This window comes from Mobula hypostoma, chromosome 21 (genome assembly GCF_963921235.1).
Source record: "Mobula hypostoma chromosome 21, sMobHyp1.1, whole genome shotgun sequence".
Classification (NCBI taxonomy): Eukaryota; Metazoa; Chordata; class Chondrichthyes; order Myliobatiformes; family Myliobatidae; genus Mobula; species Mobula hypostoma.
Genome location: NC_086117.1, coordinates 17,262,018 through 17,278,272, shown reverse-complemented (window position 1 = coordinate 17,278,272; position 16,255 = coordinate 17,262,018). Strand labels below are relative to the sequence as shown.

The window sequence follows — 16,255 nt, the reverse complement described above, 5'->3', positions numbered from 1 at the left end:
TACCAGCCATCTATCTGCTCCATTCTCAGGAAACTTTGCCAACTCCTCCCCTCACCCCCAGAACTGCTCAGCCCACTGAGTTCCTCAAGCAGGTTGTTCGTGATGTTATATTGGCTGAGGGACAAATTTATTTATTTTTATTATTATTTAGAGATACAGCAGAGAAACAGGCCCTTCCAATCCAATGAGTCTGCAATGACCATTTGCACCTGTGTGACAAATTAACCTGCAAACTCGTACATCGAAGTAAGTTGCAAGTTGTAAAATTAGTCAGCTCCATTATAGAGCATCAAAGACATCTTCAAGGAGCAGTGCCTCAGGACGGCAGCATCCATCATTAAGGACCCCCACAACCAGGACATGCCCTCTACTCACCATTACCATCAGGAAGGAGGTACAGAAGCCTGAAGGCACACACTCGATGATTCAGAAACAGCTTCTTCCCCTCTGACATCCAATTTCTAAATGGACATTGAACCCATGAACACTACTTCAAGACTTTTTTAAATTTCTGTTTTTGCAATACTTACTTTAACTGAACTATTTAATATACATATATATATTTACTGTAATTCAGTTTCTCTTTTATTTATCATGTATTGTGCTGTACTACTGCTGCAAAGCTAACAAATTTCACAAATATGCCGGTGATATTAAACCTGATTCTGATCTTTGGAAACCAGATACCCAGAGAAAACTCATGTGGTCATGGGGAGAACGTACAAACTTTGCAGACAGCGGCGGAATTGAACCTGGGTCACTGGCGCCGTAATAGCGTTACACTAACCGCTACCCTACCATACCACTCCAGTGTTGCCCAGCACACCTGGGAATTACCTTGATCTTCATCTTATAGAATGAAAGCATCATTTATGACTTTCTTGGTTTACTTTCTCATCTGAATGACGGGCTTTGCTGCACTTCCTCAGAGATGAATTGTCAACACAGGTCGTTGGCACGCATAGTCCACATCCACCCACCAAATGGGTCCACCTGGTTTATGTTCCATCTTCTTGTAGCATTCCTGACCCCAAACCCGGGTCTCTGAGGCACGGGCAATGCAAGGGGGCAGTATATTGCTATATTTATACTATATTCTTGGTTGGTGCAACTGTAACGAAACCCAATTTCCCTCGGGATCAATAAAGTATGTCTGTCTATCTATCTATCTATCTATCTGAGGCAGCCAAAAGGAAAGGAGATAGCAGGGTGGGAATGAGAGGACCTTTGAAGAGATGATGAGGTGCTCAAAAAGAATGGCACCAGTGTATCAAAAACGTCCATCGAGTTATATACAAATGAAACAAGTATCCTTTGGAAGTGGTTTGGATTGTAAAATCTGTCCCACCTCACAGATAGATTCTTCATAATTGGCCTATGTTGTGCATCAACAGTGGATTAAAACTTACAGTTTTCTGACCAATGAGCTGGGGGTGCTACTCCCTGGACCAAGAGTGAAATGGTGCAGGATCTGAAAAGTGAGGAAGAGAGATTGGAGCAGCATCTGTGCCAGAGCTTCGATTGGCATGTCAGAATTACATGGCTTCAAAGCATGGGTGAAACCAGCTAGGGAGGGGACTGAGTGATCTCTGTAACCAAATGCACCTTGTAGTTGGGCTTGGACATGTCTGCCAGCCACTTGCCCTCACAGGTCTCAACAGGGAATAGCCCTCTCTCCGTTCCCTACGCTACCCCTGCACCGCCTCACAGCGACGTATCTAATATAGTGGTCACTGAGTGTATTTCTGTGAAGTCGTGCTCTTCTGCTGCTGTAGACCATTCACTTCAAAGCTCAATGTGTTGTGCTTTCAGAGACATTGTTCTGCACACCACTGTTGTAACACGCGGTTATTTCAATTATTGTCCCTTTCCTGTCATCTTGAACCAGTCTGGCCATTCTTCTCTGAACTCCCATTAACAAGGCATTTTCACCCACAGAACTGTGCTCAGTAGATTTTTTTTTTGTCTTTCACACCATTTTCTGTAAACTCTAGAGACTGTTATGTGTGAAAGTCACCGTTTCTGAGATACTCAAACCTCCCAGTCTGGCACCAACAAATATTTCATGGTCTGTCACTTAAATCATATTTCTTCCCCATTCTGATGTTTCGTTTGAACAACTGAACCTTTTGACCACATTTGCATGCTTTTATGCATTGAGTTCCTGCTACATCATTGGCTGATTAGATATTTGCATTAACATACAGTTATACCTAATAAAGTGGCCACTGTGTGTATAAGTGCCATCCTTAGTGAATGCCTGACATCTGCCCAGCTTCCAATCACAACTTCTCAACGACTTGGAGTTCAACTCATAAAACTGTGAAGCGATTCCTTTTGGAAGGTTGAACTTGAATTTAGGGTTAATGGCAGGAACAGAGGGATCTTGGGGTCCATGTCCACACATCCCACAAAGTTGGCATGCAAGGTAATAGGGTTGTTAAGAAGACATATGGTATGTTAGCCTTCATTAGATGGGGGATTGAGTTCAAGAGCCATGAGGTAATGATCCATGAGGTACAGAACCCTTGATATACCACACTTGGAATATTATGTTCAGTTTTGGTCACCTCATTATAAGAAGAATGTGGAAGTTTTAGAGAGGGTGCAGAGGAGGTTTACCAAGATGCTGCCTGGACTAGAGAGTGTGGCTCATGAAGAAAGGTTGAGCAAGCTAGGGCTTTGCTCTTTGGAATGAAAGAGAATGAGAGATGACTTGATAGAGCTGTACAAAATGATAAAAGGCATAGATAGAGTGGATAGCCAGAGACTCCCCCCCACAAGGTGGAAGCAGCTAATAGGAGGGGGGATAATTTTAAGATGATGGGTGGAAAGTATGGGGAGCACGTAAAAGGTAAGTTCTTTACACAGAGTGGTGGGTGCATGGAATGTCCTGCCAGGGGTGGTGGAAGAGGCAGATACACTAGGGGCATTTAACAAACTCTTAGTTAGGCACATGGGTGATAGAAAATGGATTATGTAAGCGGGAAAGCAGATTGATTATAGATTAGTTAAATGGTCAGCACAGCATTGTGGGTTGAAGGGCCAGTACTGTGCCGTAAGGTTCTACGCTCTATGTACTTCAGCCGGCAGCAGGAAAATGCTGTAAAAATGGGAGGAACGGTTAACCAAATTGATCATGCCCAGGACTCTGAAGTTCCCGGTAATGAGCTGCGCATGATTTCTTCATAAATCTGCAACCCTGGTGCAGGAGCAATTAATCCTCCGGCGCAGACGTCACAGTTCAGCAGCCAATGGGAGCGCAGAGACTGGCACCACTGCACCAGCATAACGAATAGTCTCAAAACCCAGTCTCGTCACTTTAAACTTCAAGGTGCAAAAAAAAATCAAAATCCTGAACTGTCAGGGAAATAATCACAAACTCAATCCACAGCTATAAACCAAAGAATTCTCCCTGCTGTGGGTGAATTCTAAAGCAATTACTTTCAATCAGCAGCTTACTCTATGTTTATCCTTGTGGCGGTGACTATTTGCCAGAAAAAAAGGATAGAACAGGCTCGACAATGATGCCTTCTGCATTTGAATATCTCTCACTTATTTTGGGGGTTCATGAATTGGGGTGTAAGTTGAACTGGACAGCAAACTGATAGAAAAATAGAGGGCCATGTCCTGACGAAGGGTCTCGGCCTGAAACGTCGACTGCACCTCTTCCTAGAGATGCTGCCTGGCCTGCTGCGTTCACCAGCAACTTTGTAGTAGGGAAGGCTGAGATTGATTTTGGAGTAGGTTATAAGATCGGCACATATGATGGGCCGGTGTGCCTGTATTGCGCTGTAATGTTGAATGTTTTTGTTCTAACAGCAGTCGGGCTACTGGAAGCTCTGGTACCGAAAAGGTTAAGGATTCTCTCTCTGTCAGCAGGCTCTTTCTTCTCTGGATGTCATCTAGAAGAGCTGCTATTGGCTAGAAATGATGTCACCTCTACCACAAAGGAGAGACTCCCATTGGTCTAGGGACAACACGGTACAGCTGCTTGCTGAGACCTTAAATGTCATTCCTGCAGCGGGCGAGCTTTTCCTCCTTAATTTCCCGAACAGCTTGTTCAGATAAAGAATGTCTGTAACAGGCAGAAGACAATAGCATGATGATGGAAGACTGATTACCCCCAACATTTTAAAGGCTTTTTTTTCCCGCTACAATCGCAGTTTGGATCCTTAGAAACAGTTCTTTCAGATTTTGGGTGTGACAGTCACTGTTTACCTAACGGGAACTGACAGGCCAATAACCGTGCCGATTTGGGGAAATTACCAAAGAGGCATCCAGGGATTAGAGAAATGAAAAGAGACCCCCCCCCCCGCCCCGTCATCAAATTTTACAACAAAATAGGCTATCAGCTCTATCCTATCAGTTTCCTCCATCTAATCGCCCCCATCCCAAACATTCTCTCCCACCTTGAGTATTTGTCACAATACCTTTAGAAAGTTGCCACTGAATCTCTTTACACAACCGCAGCACATTCTATAAGGCCATTCAGCCCGTCGAGTCTGCTGCGCTATCCCATCATCGCTGATTTTATATAGAACCGCTATTTTGAAGGGTTTAAATCAATGTTAGATTGGGGATTATTACCAGTAATTCGGATGTATGCCATTTGCTATTTTCCATCGTTATTTCCACAGAGGTGATAGTCTGTTATTTTAATGGGTTTGTATCCCTGCAATTTACGCGAGAGTTAAACCGGAATTTATTAGCTATGTAATGTTTTAAGAGGCAGTTTCTGGTAGGATTTGAAAATCTTTATTTTCCCTCCCTGAGATAAACAGATACCAGTTCTGTCACTCACTATCTGCAAACTTAGAAACTATTTCTCTTCTAGTATTTTCCAGCATATTTAAAATTGGGAACAGTATAGTGTTCCGTCGGCTAACTTAAGTAGCCCCTGCATTGATGCTTTGAAACTCCGACCGACATAAAACAAACATTAAATTAGCTCCCCAACAGCATTCCAAATGAATTGACTCCAGGCTGCTGGAGATAAAATAGAAATGTTACGTTAATGGGCCCGTCACCCTTACCCTGTATTTCCAAAAGAATTCTGATATTTCTCTTTCAGTTTACAGATTCATTAATTTCACGTTGTTAGTGTGCATGTCAGATTTTGTAAATTAAAAATTTCTGCTGTAAGGCCGCGGGCTGAGATACAGCTACCCCATCCCCCTTCCCCAGTGTCCGGTTTCTGATCGAACCTTAAAATGGCGCGTATGGGGCCACGTGGCTGTGTTTAAATATCTGGTCGATACCTCGAATAACAATTTCCTGAGCAGAAAGTGTATAAAGTAAGCTGCAATTATAAAGACCACACTTAGACAGAAAGTGATTGTAAAGTCAGTGTGTTAATTTACTTTACATCGTCTCCCACCTTCTCTCGAGGCCTAGTTACTCACACTTAGTGGAACGGAACCATTCAGACACACATGTCCGTGTTCAGTTCTTCAGGTGTGATTGCGATGCTGGTGCTCTGAAGAAGGGAAGCCGAAAGATTGCTTTCTCTCCACTGATCCTCGTTCGAGTGCATGTCGGGTGAAGAGCACTAAATAAAGCCGTAGCATGCCTGTGGTGGAATAGCCCGCCATCAACACTCACATCGATTAAGAGGGATTGGTCATGGAAAAGGGGGACAATGCAAGAGGTAGGTGGGTTTGTGGGTGGGCTAACTGGGCAAATAGCGGTACTCCAAACGCGCTCTTCCATGGATTGAAGGTAAATCTCCATGAATTCAGACAATCAGCACGAAATTTCTAAAATAAGTACATGTTCAACACAGCATCGTGGGCCAAAGGACCTATATTATGCTGTAGGTTTTCAGTGTTTCTAAGAACTTCCAGGGTCACGCAGTTGGCCACCCCAATGATGCCTACAGGGCGTTATGATTTATCAATAATTGAAGGTCAGTCCCATCAAGAGTCGTCAATAAAATAAAAATAACGCATTTAACGTCCTTTGGATGTTGAGTACTCCGCCATTAGAAGGAAATGAATCACTGAACACCAGGTGTCTTTGTTCTCCACAGGACCAACAGCTCCTCCATGCTAAAGAGGTTAAGAGAAGCCACTCGTTCATCTGCTCCTTGTTTTCCTTTCACTACACTAATGTTACTATATACAAAAACAAGCCAGAATCCCCAAAACACACATCCTACATCCATCTCTCAGTGTGAGGGAGCTTTTTACGCGCCCTCGCGGCATCTCCAGACGTGATAAGGGCTGTCTCAATGGACTTGCTTCGAGCTACTTCCTCCAATCCTAATCTCTTTGCCAGGCGTGTGTGTGGGCCTGGTTCAAAGTTTCCCCACTGAGTGGGTTCTCGGTCACCGGGAGTGGGGAGGATACAACCGGTGGCTCTCCTGCTCAGTCGCCACCACCACTATTCATTGCCGGCACCCCGCTGTGTTTGTGTGTGGGTGAAGAGGGGTCTCGGCCCGAAACCTCGACTGTAGATACTGCCTGACCTGCTGAGTTCCTCCAGCATTTGAGTGTGTTGCTTTGGATTTCCAGCTTCTGCAGATTTTATTATGTTTGTGTGTGTGTGTGTGTGTGTGTGAGAGAGAGAGAGAGAGATCTGTCAGATAATCCGAGATGACAAATTTAAAATTCCCCTTCGCCCACTTCCACTTTGATAAATCGGAGGTTAGGTGGTAGAGGGGGTGGCAGGTGTGAGGTAGGTGGAATCCTGCGAGTTCAAAATTCCTCCCACTTTGCTAAATCATTATTATTCATTGCCATCTCGGCTACTACTGGAGGAACGACGCCCCGCATGAGAAAGCTAGACTTTACTCATCACTTCCCAGATACCAACCTGCCTCAGGCCTGCGGCAAGAAAGTGACGAGGTCATTGAACACTCGGACTGTTCTCAAACTATGAGCGTGGCGCACGGGGTCACGTTTCAAATTCCAGTGGAACTCAGTGACGACATGAAGGAGGGTCACAGCATTACATCACTGAGAGAACGGAATCATCACGATCAACAGATTCAGCACACACTGGAACAAGGCAGTCACAGTCCACCTGTCCCTCTTCCTTATGTCTCCTTCTCCAGAAGTATGTGTGTTGCCCTAAACCTATAACTATGCGGCTTTGTGTTTCCCCGAGTGTCTCCTCTTTAGCTTTGTCTCACTGTGTGTCTGAGCGCATCTCTCCCTCCTCTGCTTTACACCAGAGTATCTATGGGCTTTCCGTCTCGTCCCGTCTGTCTTTTTCCCTATTGTTATGTCTCATTTCTCATTGGAAATGAATCTTTCCCTTCTCTTTGTATCGCTTGTGGCTTTCTTTCTGAATAGTATTGTTCCTCTCTGCATCGATCCTCTGCGTGACTCTCTCGCTCTCTCTCTCTCTCACACACACACATCCTGAGTGTGATTGTCCAAAGTGTATTTTTCTTTGGATTAGTTTGACTCCCTTGCACTGTGCTCTGTATCTACCGGAAATTTTTTATCAAACCATCAATTTAACTGTAATTCACTCACACATTCACGCTTAACTGTGTATGTAATATATACATAACTATATCATATCCATAACTACCGATAATATATACATAACTACATAATATGTACAGATTTAGCGTTCTGAGTTTAGACGCTACCTGTGGAAGAACACAAAGCTAACGCGATTACTTAAGGAATTTCAAAATCGACCAACCTTTCCGCGATAGAAAGCAAGATGCTAGCGCTGTGGGGTCGGATGAAACAGTTTACAATTACTACTTGCAAATCTCATTCATAAAGTAGAGATCTGCAGAACGCTGGCACTGTGTGCTGCAACCTCGCTTCTCTTCGGTCTGAGTACGGCGCACACAGTCGGGCTGGATGCAAAGTGTATCACTTTAATGCCGGATACTCCCCTTACCTGAACCTGCATGAAGGAACCGCGGTAGAAGCAGCAAGCCGCCGCAGAGATCGCGCTCCACAGACTGCACTTGTCGGTCATTTTCACTTCTTCCAAAGATGTCTGTGTAATCCAGGATTTTAACAAGAAACTGACCCGGGGCTCTCCCTGATACCTCGCGGTTCAGGATGTGGGATTAGGGGGTTCTGGTGCAATCCCAGAGATGGTGCTGGGCACAGGAGCATCACCCTCCTGTTCGCCTCTCCTCCTGACACTCGGCGGCTCTGCCACGATTCGCCAATGACTGTCAGGAGCTGCCTCCCAGCTCATGAAAATGCAATCAAGTCCAGCGGGAATTGATGGGGAGCTGGTAGTGGAGAGAGGGGATGCGTGGGGAAGGATAAACGAGTCCACCTTGGTCCTGTACCCCCGCCTCCACCTCACGCCCACCCACCCACCCACCCACTCCTGGCTAAAACACTTGTGCCGAGATGTTCAGTCCTTCTGCCTAGTACAAACCACATTAGCTGACGCCAAGAACCAGGCTCCCGGAATTCTCCTGGGGGAGAGGAAAGTGGCAAATAAAAAGGGCAGAAAAAAAAGACAATATATATTAAAAATAGCCGCCTTCTGGACAAGCAGGCTCGCAGCCCGCGGTGCCGACAGCTTCAGGCTCTGCAGGTTGGTTGGAGCTTCAGCGAGCGAGCAGCCAGCCGTTCACACAGCCTTTTAATTATACGAAGAAGCAGCCAGGGTCTGTGCGAACACAGCGGGTATCGTCCCTACTTCCTTGTAAAATTGCTTTCGTTGTAACACTTTCAGTGACACCCATTTCATCCCCACTCTGTCATGTCCCATAAGTGGCATAAAAATACGCCGCCTCCTTGCCCGGTCCGGCTGGCAGAAGAGGAACTCCGTCCCGCCGGCTTTCCGCGTACACCCAGGACTACTGGTGTGCTCCCATATTCTGATACAAACGCAGGTTGTGCGAGTGGGGAGATGGAGTTGGTTAGAATTAACAGAAATATTTTTTCCTGCAATGCACCCAACAGAGAAACAGGCCATTCGGCCCACTATGTCCATTCTACCCGTTTCTATTTACTTACACCAATCCCATCTATCTGCATTAAGACTATAGGGTTCTATGCTTTTCTAGTTCAGGTATTTGCATAGACGCTTCCTAAATGTTATAAGAATATCTGCCTCCAGCACCTCCAACTGTGTGTGAAAATATTACTCATCGCCTCCCTCTAAACCTCCCATCTTTCACCTCTGTTATCTTGTTTTAGTTCCATTCCTCCATCATGAGTAAGAAGATCTAAACGATCTCCCTTATCCATCCCCCTCTGTGTATACATTTTTATATACCATTCACCCCTCAGTCTCCTCATTGTATACATTTTTATATACCGTTCACCCCTCAGTCTCCTCATTGTATACATTTTATATACTGCTCACCCCTCCGTCTCCTCATTGTATACATTTTATATACCATTCACCCCTCAGTCTCCTCATTGTATACATTTTTATATACTGTTCACCCCCCAGTCTCCTCATTGTATACATTTTATATACTGCTCACCCCTCAGTCTCCTCATTGTATACATTTTTATATACCGTTCACCCCTCAGTCTCCTCATTGTATACATTTTATATACTGCTCACCCCTCAGTCTCCTCTGCTCCAAAGAGAAAATGCCAACTTAGCCACCCCCTCCTTGTTTCAATTCCCACAACATCCTGGTGAATCTCCTCTGCAACCCCTCCTCCCTCCTCCAGCACACTTGTATCCTTCCTTTAACCTTGTGACCAGAACTACACACCTTTCTCCAGGTTTAATACAGTTGTAATTTCAATTCCCAGCGTGTCTATTCTATGCCACAATTTAACTATTGTGTTCATTTCTGTGCAACGGGTAATATTCTCTACAACAATATTTACAGGATGCCATAAGAACAGAAAATGCTGGGAGTAGCAGGTCAGTGAATATCTGTAGAGAAAAAAAGTGGGAGTTAACATTTCAGGTCAATGATTCTGTTTCTACTGATGCTCACTTAACCTGCTGAGTATTTCCAGCATTTTCAATTTTTATTTCAGAATTCTCGCCTGCACACTAATTTTGATTTCCAATCTCACCTTTCAACAAACCATATTAAAGCCCTTCGGACAAAATTCCACAATTTCTGTTGACCAGCCTGGTCAGTTTTGATGTAAACTCATCAATCTGTAATGTGATTTCTCCCACACTGATGTTGTCTGATCTGCTATTTCTAGCATTCTCTATTTCAGCTTTCCGGCATCTGCAGTATTTTATATCTCTCAATTTCCTCCCACTCTCTCTCTCTCTCACTTCTAGTATTTTCATTCAGTTCCTCCAATGCCATCTGCTCCGGTTAGGCCAGCTGATTAACAAGTCTTCACCACTCTCGCTCTCATTCTGCATTACTACCTCCATCATTCAACATCCTATCACAAGCATTCTCTCTGCCCCTTCAGCTTCTCTGCATGCAAAACATCTAATTTACAATTTTTCCCAACTCTGATAAAAGATCCTTGCCCAAAGAACATTAACTCTGCTTCTCTCCCAACAGATGTTGTCCGGCCTCATGGAGGTTAATAAAATTACGTGTGCCTAGAAAGGATAGATAGCCAGAATCAGGTAGGAAATCTTCTTAAGGGTTGTCACCTTGTTGTGGTGGAGAGACTTGTGAGTTCAGAGATTCAGGGAATGATGCCGTCTGGAGTTTAGCCATCTGGCATTGGGTTCCAGGCAAGGTCACCCATACTGGTAAGGTCAAAGGGGAGGTTCCAGACAAAGAGCGATCTAACCAAGACCTCATTGGTGGAGCAGGTGGAAGATAATGACACATCACAATGGCAGTGAAGATGGAAGAAGGCTACAGCAATGAAGGTGGAAGAAGGCTGCAGTGGTGAAGGGTTCCCCGTTGTTTTACATTCTACGCCACTGGACCCTGGCTCCCCGTCTGTCAAGGAATATGTGGTGGCTGCCCATTCATCGGCTTCCCCACATTAAACAAAGTCACACACAAGCATTCTCCATGAAGGGAATCCACCCCACATGTGGACCCTGGATCAGCCTTTACAGCCACCTGAAGACCCAACAATAGACAACCCCTTAAGAGAACATGACACTCGACTTGAGTGATCGCACTACTACTACCTAGTGTTGGACAGTCTAGAACTAGAGGGCGCAGGTTTAAGGTAACACACACAAAATGCTGGAGGAGCTCAGCAGATCAGGCAGCATCTATGGAAATGAATAAACAGCTGACGTTCTGGGCTGAGACCCTTCTTCGGGACTGAAAAGGAAGGGGGAAGACACAGGTTTAAGGTGAAAGGAGAGAAATTTAAAGGATATGTGAAGGGTAAGCTTTTCATACAGAGGTTGGTAACTATCTGGGATGAACTGCCAGAGAAGGTGTTGGAGGCAGATACTATGATAGCGTTGTATATTGGATAGGTTCTTGGATAGGAAAGGAGTAGAGGGATGTGGGCCTAACACAGGCAAGTAAATGAGATTAATATAAATGGACATCATGGTTGAAATGGACAATATGGGTCAAAATTCCCATTTCCAGGCCCATTTCATTTTTCTGATATTATATGACCTGTTGAGTTTTTCCAAAATTTTCTACTTTTAGTTCAAGTTTCTAGCTTCTTCCAATATTTTTGCTTTTCATGCAATATTCAGAATCAGAGTCAGGTTTATCCTCACATGCAGTGTGGAATATCCTTATTACTATACAGTAATATCTAGCATCCTCGGAGCTTTGATGGTGCCTGACTGGTAGGTTTTCCAGACTATTGGGTGTTACTTCTGTTAATTTCCAAACAAATCTTGGATATTAAGCAAATTTGTGGCTGGAGAAGAGCTCAAGAGTTCTTCTGTATTTCTCTCTCCATTCAAACTCACTGGGTTCGCTGTAAAATTTATTACTGTACTATGTAATGTGTAAATATATCATCAGTCTGAATTATTCTTTAATATACATATAAGATGTGTTATTCTATCTATAAAACATATTGTTCATAAATGGATCAGGAATAAGTAGGGTTATAGAAATATATGTAAAGGGATGTTTAAGATAAAATAACTCTATCAAAAGCATCAAATTGACCATATACTACAATACGCCAAGTTTATAATAAAAAGGGAACTGGAAAGATTAATAAACTCAGCGGATCCAGATTATTTGCTTGAATCAAACATTGTAGGATCTAATAAAATAGAATAGCTACCAGAAAGCAGGAAAAGTGAAGTATATGAAGAAAAATGAGGTAACATAATGCCATTAAAAAGCAATGCAGCCGCCAGAAAGTCAGAAATAGCATCTACACGTGAAGAGATGAAGATATTTAAGGATCAATAACTACCTGAAATCTAAAGTAAGAATCACAGGGGATTTCAGCTACACTGAAATTAATTGGCGGAAGAGGTAGATAAAGGGGATAAGGAAATAGAATTCCTACAAAGTGAAGAGGACATCCTTCTTTCCCAGTACATAGAGAGGGAGCACTCACTATTCAGTCTGGCAGTGGCGAATGAAGCAGAGCAGGGAAGAGGAGAGCATCCAGTGAAAATGACTGTAGTATAAACGTGATTCCAAGAGACAAGCTGAGAAGAATAGTAAGTTTATCAGCAGGTTATCCTGATAATTGGATAAGGAAACAACAGGATGTAACAACATAAAAGTGTGTTGCATCTTCAATAACATACATAGAAAGTCCTAATTCTCCACGAAATATAAAAGTGTGTAACTTTTCATCATATAAATTGTGTTATACAATATGTTCTCAGGGAGCAGAGTTCCAGTAATACATACAGGGTGAATTCACCTTTTATCACGTATTGAAGAAACTGTTATTTTTCAAAATAGCACACTGTGATTCTCTAATATCTACAGGGCAATCTATTCCATTTATATCATACATCCAGGATCCTGCAGAAGCTTGAAATCTTGAGCAACACACACAAAATGCAGGAGGAACTTGGTAAGTCAGGCAGCATCTGTGGAGGGGAATAAACAGTCAATGTTTATCCATCAGGACTCCATTGACATTTCGGGACGAGGTCATCATCGGAGTTCCAAAATGTTGACTGTTTATTCTGCTCCACAGATGCTACCTGACTTGCAGAGTTCCTTCAGTATTTTGTGCATATGATTTAATACATGGAACTAGCACTTACGCATGGTGTGTGATTGCTCTGTTCCCGTGCAATAATTGCAGCAATGCCCTGAAATAAGTAAAAACACATCCCATTTTCTCTGAATATAGTAGGCTATTCCTGTAATGCCTGCAGGATGATACTATTCATTTCAAGAAGAAAAATACTATTCTGTAAGTACAGTACATGTTCAAGAGTGATGTCTTGCCACAGCTCTGTAAGAGTGCTACGATGGCGAGAGCGCTTTTTAAAAATCTTGTCTGTTAGGTGATTTAAAAAATGTAGCATTGTTATTTGGAAAAACAAGGTTCACTTCTCCCTTACCAACATCATGAAAAAGGCACTAACTTGACTTATCATCTTGATTTATTGATGCAGTCATGATGAAGGCATGCAAGCAGCTATACTTCATTAGTTCATGGAGAGTTGGTATGTCACCGAAGACTCTAGAAAATTTCTTCAGATCTACCATGGAGGGAATCCTGACTAGCTGCATCACTGCCTGGTATGGAGGTACCAATGCGCAGGACCGTAAGAGGCTTCAGGAGGTTGTAAACTTATCCAGCTCTACCACAGGCATAACCTCCCCACTCGTGAGAACATCTTCTAAACGGCAGTTCCTCAAGAAGGCTGCATCCGAATTGATACCGTATTTGTGAAGTAGGATACTGTGCACAATCCTGATTTGATGGAGACAGCCGTAAGAAGCATGGAGGAACATCTGGAGAAACTCCTGAAATGCCTGCTTCGCTGCCGCTGCTACTGTGCGATCAAGAATCTCCGGAGGGGAAGGCCCCAAGTCCTCGGCTTTGCCTGTTGCTGGTGGCCGGGGCTGGGGTCGAAGCGCTCAGCAGAGATGGTGCTCGGTGCTCGGTGCTCGGTGTCGGAGAGCTGGTTGGAGGCTCGAAGTTTTCGGACGGACTCGGGAGTCGGACTGTGGTTGGGTGCTTCCAGGATGCTGCATCGGCAAGTTTGCGGCGCTGGAAGCTCATGGCAGGGAGAGTTTCTTCCTTCTACCGTCTGCATGAGATGTTGGGACTTTCGAGAGACTTTGAGACTTTTTACCGTGCCCATGGTCTGTTCTTCTAACAAATTGCGGTATTGCTTGCACTGTTGTAACTATATGTTATAATTATGTGGTTTTTGTCAGTTTTTTAGTCTTGGTTTGTCTTGTGTTTCTGTGATATAATTCTAGAGAAACAAATTGTATCATTTCTTAATGCATGCATTACTAAATGACAATAAAAGAGGACTGCGTGTCCTCATAATGTAATCTAATCTAATAATCCATCATTTTGGATTCTCACCATCCAGGACCTCCTCTCATTGCTACCATCAGGGAGGAAGTACAGGAGCCTGAAGACCCACATTCAATGTTTTAGGAACAGCCTCTTCTCTTCTGCCATCAGATTTTTGACCCGTTGATGAAAACTACCTTGCTATTCACTTACTTATCTAACTATTTATTTATTGTAATTTACAGCAATTTGTTATGCCTGCAGCGCACTGCTGCCACAAAACAACAAATTTCGTGACTTATGTCGGTGGCAATAAACCTGACTCTGATTCACCTCATTGCTATTTGCAAGAGTTTTTGTAGAACCTGGATACTATATTTACTTAAGTTCAGTGCCTGGTTGTGTGCGTCCCGCAAAAGTTGCACTATAAACACAAGACCGTTTCATTTTGCTGTAATATGCACACGGGAGTGTTATTCTTCCCTAGAATAGCCAAAACAATTCCATTTTATGATTTGATGTCAGGATATGAGCTGAAATCATTGAAAGTTGCTGCTTTCTCTCAAAAGACAGTGGGCCTTCTTAGTAATTATATAAATGGTTAGCTTGCTTAGTGCGGAAAAGGGACTGAAATGGGCCCAAACGGTACATATATAGAACATAGAATAGTACAGCAGAGTACAGGCCCTTCGGCCCACAATGTTGTGCTGACCCTCAAACCCTGCCTCCCATATAAGCCCCCACCTTAAATTCCTCCATATACCTGTCTAGTAGTCTCTTAAACTTCACTAGTGTATCTGCCTCCACCACTGACTCAGGCAGTGCATTCCATGCACCAACCACTCTCTGAGTAAAAAACCTTCCTCTAATATCCCCCTTGAACTTCCCACCCCTTACCTTAAAGCCATGTCCTCTTGTATTGAGCAGTGGTGCCCTGGGGAAGAGGCGCTGGCTATCCACTCTATCTATTCCTCTTATTATCTTGTACACCTCTATCATGTCTCCTCTCATCCTCCTTCTCTCCAAAGAGTAAAGCCCTAGCTCCCTTAATCTCTGATCATAATGCATACTTTCTAAACCAGGCAGCATCCTGGTAAATCTCCTCTGTACCCTTTCCAATGCTTCTACATCCTTCCTATAGTGATGTACACTATTTTTCTTTGCTCTTTATACTGTTTGCTATTGTCCCTTTAATATATGTAGGGCTTTCTGCTTCCTTGTAACAGTCCATCCATTAGCACTTTAGCTAAGGTCAAATAATTTAGTATTGGGTAAGACCCTGCCAATCACTGCTGTCCTCAGTGGCAAATCCAGAGCATAACTATCTGTATTATTGATAACATCAGATTGTTGTTGGTGAATTCCAACCTTTTTAATATAATGCCCAATATTTGCAAGTCAGTTTGTTTTGAGATCCAAGATCCTCAAATAAACTGCCAGTATTGTAACCACCAGAAGAGCCCAAGCAGTTTGATCACTCAACCCAACAATAAGAGAAAGACAACTCAGATTCCTAGGACACATCATGCGGAAAGATGAACTAGAAAAACTCACACTCTCTGGAAAGATTGAGGGGAGCAAACCTAGAGGAAGACCTTGGCTTATGTACATCAAAAGCATAGCCAGGTGGCTGCATATCGAGGAAATGGAAGTCATCCAAAAAATGAAGGATAGATCTATATGGAAAACCATGGTCACCAAAGTCTGCATCGGATATGGTACCTAGACATTGTAACCACAAGTTACACCCTATTCCATGTAGCTAGTGTTAAAAGCAACCAATCAACAGCTCACTTTTGAAGTCTTGAAATCTAATAGGTTCTTTGAACATGAACTAGAAAACCTGCTATGGTGATGCTGTCCCATAATCCTTATTGCTCCAATAAGTTATTTCAAGTTAATTATTCTGCTGGATGATGCCTAAATGAAGTTGATGCAGTGAGACTGCCTCAAACAATTACATCATCACTGGAAAAGCCATCGAG

The 16,255-nt window shown here is 43.4% G+C and overlaps 1 protein-coding gene across 5 annotated transcripts in view; it reads right to left on the bottom strand.

Annotated features, from left to right (window-relative positions):
* The window catches only part of LOC134359825 (SH2 domain-containing protein 3C-like), a 216,378-nt gene that overhangs the window by 45,082 nt on the left and 155,041 nt on the right, over window positions 1-16,255 (bottom strand). The window contains exon 1 of one of the 5 annotated variants that reach the window (XM_063073531.1): window positions 7,867-8,198. The exons of the other annotated variants lie outside the window; for them this stretch is intronic. Within the exon in view, the coding sequence (XP_062929601.1) occupies window positions 7,867-7,947 (81 nt within the window). The 5' untranslated portion in view covers window positions 7,948-8,198. Of the gene's footprint in view, window positions 1-7,866; window positions 8,199-16,255 lie in introns of those variants that run through there. 5 annotated transcript variants of the gene reach the window in all.